This window comes from Styela clava, chromosome 9, assembly GCF_964204865.1.
Source record: "Styela clava chromosome 9, kaStyClav1.hap1.2, whole genome shotgun sequence".
In the NCBI taxonomy this organism is placed as follows: domain Eukaryota; kingdom Metazoa; phylum Chordata; class Ascidiacea; order Stolidobranchia; family Styelidae; genus Styela; species Styela clava.
The window spans coordinates 15,358,338-15,368,583 of NC_135258.1; the positions used below are offsets into that span (position 1 = coordinate 15,358,338).

The 10,246-nt window shown below is 37.1% G+C and overlaps 1 protein-coding gene across 1 annotated transcript; it reads right to left on the reverse strand.

The window, feature by feature from the left end:
* Positions 1-1,734: 1,734 nt before the first annotated feature.
* On the reverse strand, positions 1,735-6,479 carry LOC120339246 (cytochrome P450 2C3-like). Its single transcript, XM_039407338.1, has 8 exons — positions 6,240-6,479; positions 6,030-6,172; positions 5,645-5,747; positions 5,293-5,394; positions 4,210-4,371; positions 3,979-4,123; positions 3,723-3,886; positions 1,735-2,055 (listed from the first exon to the last, which is right to left on the reverse strand). The coding sequence occupies exons 1-8, from the start codon at positions 6,477-6,479 to the stop codon at positions 1,735-1,737; spliced, it is 1,380 nt and encodes a 459-aa protein (XP_039263272.1).
* Positions 6,480-10,246: the final 3,767 nt, after the last annotated feature.

A 10,246-nucleotide genomic window follows, 5' to 3' on the forward strand; every position in this document is an offset into this window, starting at 1 on the left:
CCGTTTTTATATTATCGCATTCAGGTTTCTATTTCCTGCAGTCTGAGAAATTCTAGTATTAGTACCATTTTAGAATAGTGTACCTATGTACAGATTGTTTTGGAAAATCTCTCTCTATTTTCTCTGCAAACGATGGATGATTCCAATTTTCAGAGTTGTTGCTCTACATGTTCCGAATGTTGGTTATTATTTTATAAACTCCTTTATAAGCACCAGCACTTGCGACCACTTTGTTGCAATGGCTAAGTATGGGAACATTTGCTGGGGTCGAAGGCCTGGTTTCACCTAATTAAAAAATTTCTGTATATTTCTCGTGAGGTAGTTAGCCTTTGGACATCTTATAGTTAGTGAGATTTTCAGCCTGAGCAGAGATCTGATCATTTGTGTAAGCTGATAAGTGCTATTTATTCCAGAAAAAAAAAAAACGGCAACTGAACAGCTCACATCGTCTGCCATGTGTGAGTTTTGCATGCTTTTGTGGTTAACTTAACTCACCTATTTACAACAGCTTGTCCGGGCAGCCGCTTTGAACCAAAGTGTCAAGCGAGTTCTGAAACTTGGCGCGGCGGTGTGGCTTATCGTGATAAACGTTAGGAATACGCTGCCACCGTACCTCTGATTACTCTGCGTGGATTCGCAGGTTGGAACCCCATGCAGGGATGGTTATGTGCGAGAGGATCGCTGGACTTCTCGCCGCCGTTGGGTGGTTCACGTAACCGCTGGTCGGTTACGGCTTCCTCCACCATCAAGCCCATGCTTCCGAAAATGAATAACTAACAAATCCCATACCCGACTTGGAATGGTAACCGGACGAGAGGCCGTGGTTCGCCATATGGTTAAGCCGTCTTAATGTCTTTCCTCTCCCCCGGGATAAATATGTAAATCCTATCCTAAACAAACCGTGCTGGGGAGACCAGGTATTTCAGAGAGAAGACTGGTACTCCCCTAGCCGCCAGAGATAATGAACTTCAGACTAAAACAAAATTTTGGACGATTCTTATATAGCGAAATACGAATTGCCACGCACATTAATGCTGAGTTGAGAAGAATCGAAATTTGATAGCCTTTTGCAGGATTATATCAAAATAGGTCGTATGATGATACAGACGTAAATGCTGTCAATATGTTATTAAATACTAGTTTGACTTTAATGATTCTGTTGGTTTGCCGTGAAAATTGATGGGGACTCGATGACCATTGACTCGCGAGTCTTGTACCCAAGTATATTTTCACCATACCGAAAATACCCACCGCGGGCACCACACATACTGTGCACAATGTAAAATGAAATCAAATATTCAAAACAGATGATTAATTGTACATCAGAGCGAGCTGAGCTTACCCGCCACAAAATTTTGGGGTTTTACGAGCGAACTTTTTAATTGTCCAAATGATACCGTTCGACAGAAAATACCCACCGCGGGCACCACACATACTGTGCACAATGTAAAATGAAATCAAATATTCAAAACAGATGATTAATTGTACATCAGAGCGAGCTGAGCTTACCCGCCACAAAATTTTGGGGTTTTACGAGCGAACTTTTTAATTGTCCAAATGATACCGTTCGACAGAAAGTTTGGGAAAACACGGTATTAATAACCTGTACTGCCCCGTTAGACGCAAGTGAAATAGATAATTCCTTTAATTAGAGTTTGTTCAGAGAATTAATGGAATGTATATATGGTGTCTTTTTTGTCATTTTAATGGCCTTTTCCATAGATCGCATGTTTGTTACACTCGTTCGGTTGCGATCAAATCCAAGTCGCGTGGTATAAACACAATCCCGTGTTCTCCATCGTCTAGTGATGGAATTCTTGTCTCGTCTTTTACTGAAAACTCGAAACGTTGAATCAATGTAGCCAGAATTATAAACAATTCCATTTGAGCCAATTGTTCGCCAAGACAGTTGCGTTTCCCAGTAGCGAATGGCATCCAGAATTTTGATTTTTGGAAAGTTCCGTCAACCTGGTTGATAAACCTCTCTGGTCGAAATTCGTTTGGATTTTCAAAATGTCTGGGATCGCTATGAACTGCCCACGTAACAGCAATCATCTGAATTTTAATTGAGGTTTTAGTTTGTATATAATTTCGACACTAATACTGTAGAACCATTTCACAATATTATTTGGTAATAATAACTAAAAAAAATTCAAAAATCAGCAAAGCCTTACGTCATTGAAAGTTGCCCTAGGACAGTGGTTCTTAAAGTATGAGTCGCGACCCAAACATGGGTCGCGGAAGGTTTAAAAATGGGTCGCGACAAGGTCGTCAATGCAAGGGCAATCTAAGAGGAGAAGGACGAATTTTCAGCTTTTCCAATGTTTCAATTTAGCTTCTAAACTCTGGTATTTAAAAATAATGAAATAAAAAATTTCATTCACGGAAAGAACTGTCTTGAGCTCATTGTTACATCACAATTCTGATATGCCAGTCACGTGTATTATTTTTATGGTATCGGTAACCATGCACGTCGCTTGTCGTTGTGTTGACCGCATGGAATGTCGTCTTAGTGGATTAAAATAACCAAAAATGGGTGTCTTTTTGGTAATGAAAATTGTAATAGACGACGCAATGAAAAAGCTCGCTTCTCGACATTAGATTATTCAATATCTAGTGAAAATGTGACTTCATCTCGAGGCACCATTTACCGCGAACGAAGCAGTGCGTGCACATGTGACGAGTAAAAAGTTGTATATTGCGAGAGATACCGAAGGCCAGCTAGGATGTCGTGTTTGCGACGGACAGCGGACGCCTTTTCTGCTACAATTCGCGACAAGACACTTGTGCGAGCGAGGATATTTGGCACTGACGGTTATCAAAACTAAGCTCGCGATCGCTTCGATACCCGTGACAACTTGCGTATTGCGTTAAGTAAAATAGAGCTGTGTATTGAAGATATAATGAAAAAGGAAATTTCAGTTTCATCAATCTCACTGAGTCAATGGACTGTTTCTAATAAATAGTTGTCTGTATTTGAGTCAAACTGTACTAACATTGAAAACACATTTTGCGTTTTTTAGGATTGGGTCGCGAGTATTCATAAAACTCAGATTTGGGTCGCGCTTGAAAAAGTTTAAGAACCACTGAGCTAGGGCCTAGGTCGCGAAAGGATGAGGCGTTACCCAGTTCTCCTATCGCCTGTATAACATAGTATTGTCATCTTTGGTGTTATTGTAGATAGAAGCAGATATGGAGAGTGTATAATGTCTATGAAGTGCCGATGTTCCGCAGTTTTCAAAGGAAACACGGAAAATATTTTTGACTCCCCGTTACCGAGTAGCATTATGTAATCTGCTGTAGTATGATTCTACAGACTTGTTTACGTTGTCTTCCATAAAATGATTGTGACGCAATTATTCAAGTAGGGGCCTGCATGTAGGTCTTGGAGTACGCCCGTCACAGGCTTCTTTGTTTGAGACTGCCGCCAGGTACCTTTTTACTTATCGATTTTAATCGGTAAGTATGTTGATAGGTATTTGTCTGTCTGTCTGTTAGATGCACTTTCGATCGATAAGTCTTCGGTCTCTGACCGATATTCTTGTTTTCACTTTGTGCTGAATCAATTCCCTACTCTACTGTATAGTTTCAATAAATACCATTTGTCTGGCTGATAAATATTTCGATCAGATTTATTGTGAGAACATGAGATCTGGTCCTATCTTATAACAATAAATTCCGACATAATCTAAGATTCTAAGAAGTTAGTATCGTTTATTTACCGGAGTATTCTTCGGCAATTTATAGCCTCGTACTTCAACTCCGTCCAGTACAGTCCTAGTAGCGCTCAGTCTTACCAGCGTACATCGTCTCATCAATTCATGGATGAATGCTTGCATATATGGCATATCCTTACGATTTTCCATGCTTACACTTTTTTCGTTTCCTAAACAGAGAATGCAACGTTAATTTGTGGCATGAGTATTCTCAATTCTTGACAGAAAAAAATGCCGTCACTTCTAAAACCTAACTTTTTACCTACTACTTTTTTGATTTCGTGCCTTAGTCTCTCCTGACATTCCGGATAACGGACAAGCGCAATCATACAACAAGCCAGCGTACAGGATGTTGTTTGCGAAGCTGCATCAAGCAAATCATGTAGTACCAACTTGAGCTGTCGTTTCTGGAAATGTCATTTAGTAAGAAAAGAATTGAGAATTTCTATTGTGCTATTCAAGTTCAGTTCAATTCCTCTATTTATAGACTTACGTTAAATGACGGATCATGGTTTTCCTTGCTCATTTCGTTCAAAAATATATCAATAAAATCTCTCATTTCATTTTCATCGTAACTATTTTTGTGCTCCTCAACCTTCTTCTCCGAAAACTCTAAAAAATAAAACGTAATCTTTTCGTTGAGGAATTCATTTATCTGTAGAAAAAAACTACCAATGTCTCAAAGCGCCATATAGTCAACAGCAGAGGTGTGCAACATTTTTGTCAGTGTGTAATATTTATATAACCAACATCAGCCATCTTGCTGGGCCACATAAAAACAATGGTTTTTTCATGTACAGAGCGAATTAAAAATTAGTGACAACCAGAACGCCGCGGGAAAGGGAAGCGAATGCGGCTGTCGCTTAGCCCTCCAGTAGTTAAAGGCACCGTGCAGAACGGTGAAGTATTTAACGTAGTGAAAAGAAATTATGTATTATTAATTATGTATTTTTCTGTGTGAGCGTCGGATTATGATTTCATGCCTGATGAGTATTGACAAGGGCCTCACTAAATGGCTTGGCGGGCCGGGCTGTGTTCCGCGGGACGCCTGTTGCACGCCACTGGTCTACAGTTTAAAAAAAACTGCCAAAAACAGGTTGTTCTGATCTAAACACTTTTATTGCATTGGAACGCCCGATGGCTGATAATTATTGTGCGTTTTTGTTGGTAAGACTGTCGATATCTACTTTGTTGAAAAGAAATACATAGTGACAATAATTCTTTGTTGTGCTTACCTCCTATAAAATTGAAATCATCAATAAATCGTTGCATTGCACCACTGAACGGAGGGAATGATGCCAGATATTCACAGTAACTTGCGAGTGCAATGTACAAACCATCCTCTCGCAACCTGTTCACAGATTTTAAAGGTTATTGGAAACATAGGAGTTTTTACAATTGAATTTCAAAATGAGCTTTCAGCGTTTTTTCATAAGCCAGTGTAAACGCTTTTGGGTGGATGCTTACTACCCTGTTCCAGGAAATAATTCTTTTTTTTGCAAATAAGTCAAGCTCATACTGTACACAGAAAGGCACAATAAAACATGCAAATATAGCAAATTTCTCACGATCTTACTAATCGCCATCCTATTTCTTTAATCATTTTATCATCGTAAGAATATCTCTCCCCGATCATGATAAGAGTAGATATATTGACAGCAGCGGAAAGAAAGAGGTTCTGAAACAAAATACAAGAAATTTGTTCACTTTCAGTATTTGATTTTTTCGTACGATACTGTAGATTATGAATAGCCTTATCGCCGAAAAAGTATTTGATGAATCAATAAATGCCTAACAATAGATTCATTTATTTACAAGTTCACATTGCAGGCTGGAGTATATAATTAAGATACTATTAATATCAAGAATCATGTAGGACAGGTGGAGGTATGCGAAGCATCAAGAACACGTTCGCGAAAATAAACAACCTTAGGATCAAACGGATTCCCAACTTTTTCCCGGAAAGCATCGACCAAACACGCAGCCTCTTCTTGAACCCTTGCTTCCAATGTTTTAGAACCCATACCCAATCTAAAAGTAAGTAATTTTATTTAATTTTGCTTTTGACTTTTTAAACATTTATAATTATATTATGATTAAATCATTGCTACGAGAACAGGAATAAGTAAATTCAAACGTTTTGCAGCTATGTGTCGTGTTTGCAAAATGTAAGGATTGTTTTTGGTTCCTTTTCCATCAATTGTGGACCAATCGATTTCAATTTCGCTGTAATCCAAGATGTTAGAAGTCGCCGGATGCCTGTTGCTCTTTTTTCTAGTTATACGATGCCCGGGATACGATTGTATCTTTTACCTTCTGAAAGCATGTAATGTAAAAGGCCTGTGCATTTCAGCCATTTTCGGAGTCGCAAATATCAAACCACCACCCTTGTTGCAAACATCAAATATATGCATTGGGTTCCTTCCTCCCATCTTAGCTGCTTGTTTGATATGTACCTGAAATTCATCATTGAGGTTTGAAAATTTCACAGCATTTTTTTTTTCATTTTGTTGCAATACTCACGTTATGGATATCTTCATAGTCCGTGAGAACTACTGTATCACGCTGCCCGAATCTTGCGGTGTAAACACTGCCGTATACCTTGGCCCAATCTGTAAGCTGTTTGGATGGATTAGTCCCCAACAGCGGAATGATTCCAAAAAATGGTAAGCCCCGAGGCCCCTGTGGTAAGCGTACGTCTCTTCTGTACCAATATATGAACGAGACTGCAACAACCAAAAGTGCAACTACGACACCAAACATTTTAATTGCTAAGTGTTGAATTAACGCTAAATTAACACGGGATTCAAAAGATGAATTCAAAGTTACTGATACAGTGACCATCGATTTTCGATGTGGCCTGAAACTGCTTGAAAGTTTTCAGCTAACTAACTTATAACAACTTCTATTTTAACCGACGTAATTTAACCTATTTTCTCTTGAAATTATTTTTTCTGCATGTTCACTGTTTTTGAGTCTCTGTTTTAGGTTTTACTCAAAATACTACAACGACGAAGCACGCTGGTCGCGGGCTTTACTTAGACAAGTTCTAAATATGTTATTTCAGCTTCAAATATTTGTTCTAGTTGCGCAAATATTCAACTAAGTAAAAACTTAATATACATATATATTATTATCATGGTAACAATACTAAAAAGTGTACCGCGCTAATATGTAATTTATCATTTTAGGATCTCTATCTTGGGACCCGGTGTTTATTATGTGTAGATTCTAATGTTAATATTTGCAGAGTTGTTTGCATTTTGCAAGAATTTCTGCTGAACATGCGATCCATTTACTTTCAGTAAAAGTATATCATATGTCGAGTATGGACAACGGATCGCCTTGTCGTTGGTCAAATATTGACTAAGCTGAAAAGGTAAGCCATATTCATTTATCAATATTTCATGAAATATATGGTATGTGGATAAGAGCAATGCATATATATATATATATATATATATATATGCAATTAAAATATTATGGATATTGTGTATCAAATATTATATAAATTACATATTTGGCATATGCTATATATATATACTATATTATGCTAAATTGAAAATACATTAGTGTTGAAATACGTCGAACTGGCCTTGGGCTACATAGCAAACAAAGGTTTTTCGACACGGAGTGTACATGCATGGATCGTTGTGTTAAATTCTTATTGTTGCTAAGCTTGTTGTTTTTTTTGTTTTTTTTGTTGTTGGGTGATTGCTGTTTCGGGAGAAATCGCGGATTTCAATAGCAGATTATGTAATACATTTAAATCCTCAATACAAGTATACAATATGTGATATTACTAATTTACGTCGATATCAAAAGCAGTAATAAAAATGCAAGCAACTCTTGAGCGCGAGCGGAAAAATACACCAGTTTCAGCAAAAAAGTTCGATGAAGTGATTTTTACGTCGTTTCATCTTGCCTCGAAAAAAAAAAGGATGGAACTTTAAGGAGTAAGGACTAATTGTCAATGCGACTTACATTATCCGTGTCACTGTTTTTATAGATAACACTACAGTTGTGACATCAAGAACCAAAACTTTAATATTCGCTGGGACTCGAACCTAAATCGAGTCTAGGATGACTTGTAATTTGGCTCGACTCGCAATAAAGGGACCTAGAAGCTTCATCAGGTCGAATACCTTGGCTTAGATGACAGTAGGCCAGTTCCTTCACACCCAACTCTCGGACGACGCTTGAGAACCCTCCAAGTTCCAGATTTATTCAACACTGAATTGCGTAGAATGCTAAATGCTAATCGACTCAATTTACAATTATATATGATGAATAAAATATTTCATAGTAGAATACAGTTCACAGCCACAGACATCGTCACAGCAAAATGAAATCTACACAAGTATATGCCATAAACAAGCACTGTAATGAATATGCTATCAAAATGTATAGCAGAAATGGTACATCTAAAAATAAAACTCATTTGAATGCATTTAAAGCAGGAAACATAAAAACGCCATAAACTCGAGGGAAAATAATATGGGTCGATATTTAGTGGTGAAATTTGTGTGGAATTGGCACGAACCTGTTCTTGGAATATGATAATTAGCGAACCCGTTCTTCTTCTTTTTTGTGTGTAAAGGGTGTCATGTTAATGTAGCTTGAGTAGCAACATACAAACATTATTAGTGAGTTCGATACAAAAGACAACCTGTTCCTAAAATATTGAATCCCACCACTTTTCACAGCCTTTAGAATAAATATATATATATTGCATCATGCATTTTAGAACCAATTATGCCAATGATGTTCTCATGACGATCGCTGATGAAATCTTTGTAGGCTTTTCCATCTCAAATCTAACACTATAGTTGCTATTATTATATTATATATACGGGGAAATATTTTTTTACATGTAATTGTCTTACAATTGTTTTGCTAGCCCTTCATATTATAACGTTGATAGGTAAAAGATTGCTTGAGATTTATAATTACCATCTGTATATATATATATTGTGCAGATAAAAATGAAATAAAAATGCTGTGTATGTAGGTAAAGTAATAAAAAGAATGAATTCAATCATGATCGGATTCCACGTCAAAACATTTTGTCACGTTTCGATTCGAGCTATACAGTGTAACTGCACGAGCTTCGATAGTGACATACAAGTATTTTTTTATCTTTCATTTTTTGTTGTAAATGAGGTTTCTTCTACATCTGACTCCTTCTCATTCGAATTTTCGTAAACTCTCTTTTCAACGTCAGATTTTCGGTTTTTAATTGCACTGGTCAATCGTTTTGCAGTTTGAGTATTTGCATCATGCGTGTCTCTAAGTTTCCTGGATTGCTTTGTTGTCGGTTTTGTATTTGAACGATCTGGCTCATTTTTGTGAAATAACGTACGTCGTACTAAAAGTGTTTGTTGTTTTTCTGTCAATTTATTATTGTTTCCCGAGTCGTTGAATGCATTTCCCCGGGGCTCTGGTCCATTTCCAGTACCCGCAACACCTTTAGCATTCAATTCATCTATTATTCGAGTTAATTCATTTGTAACATTTTCATACCCTTCACATTCACTCAGCAACATGCGCAATGTCTTTTCTATGTTTACTTTTCGACGGTCAAAATCATTTAAAACGCGAGTAAATCCTATCATTATCTTGTCGTATCTATAGCTGATGTCAAGTAGACTTGTAGCTTGTGCTTCATTCATAACTTTTTGTAACCTGACACGTTTTTTCAATTTCAATTTTTCAGAGAGATCCATCATTGTTTCCCATGCATCATTTTCTATTTTATAATTTTTAATGAGTGTTAATGTATCGTCTTCATCGTCTCTTGAGCAGCTGTCTGATAGTTGCAACAATGAACTTTTGATAACTGCTATGTCTGCAAGATCTTTTCTAGTTGCATCTTCCTCATTACTTAAACTCATTTGCATCCAGAGTAATAAAATTCGAGATCTTGCACCGGGTTCACCATTACATACATTGAGAAGTATTTTCCATTTCTCATTTTCCGAATCTTTTTCCTGGATGGAATCGAGACGATTGTATACGGCTTGGATGAATGCATCCTTTTTAAAGCAATATTTTGCAAATATATCCACTACTTTCATCACACTGGTATTATTGGTATTCATAATTTGTAGCTTTTCGCGCATCAGCCTTCTTATAGCTAATTGAGCAAGCAAAATATCAATTTCATTTTCACCCAGCTCCAAACTATTACCAACAAAATCTTTTGCGTTAATTTTTTTTGCCATCTTCATAAAACACTTTTTTTTTTCGACTGACAGGGTATTGCTCAGAATATATCGAGCTGCGGTAAATACGAACGTGGGCCGGTTTTCTGATTTCTTGAGCGCATGATATAATAAGGAGCCCAATGGTCCATTTTCGTCCGTTATATCTGAATATTCTTTCACAGATATACCATTTGTGTCATTAATTTGGCTACCTTTGTGATCTGTGGGTACATAACTGTTGAGCAATTCAACTAAAAGTATCCACTCCCCCTCATTGTAAAATAATTAGCCCATTTTTCTACATTTGCCCATTCAAAAATTCGA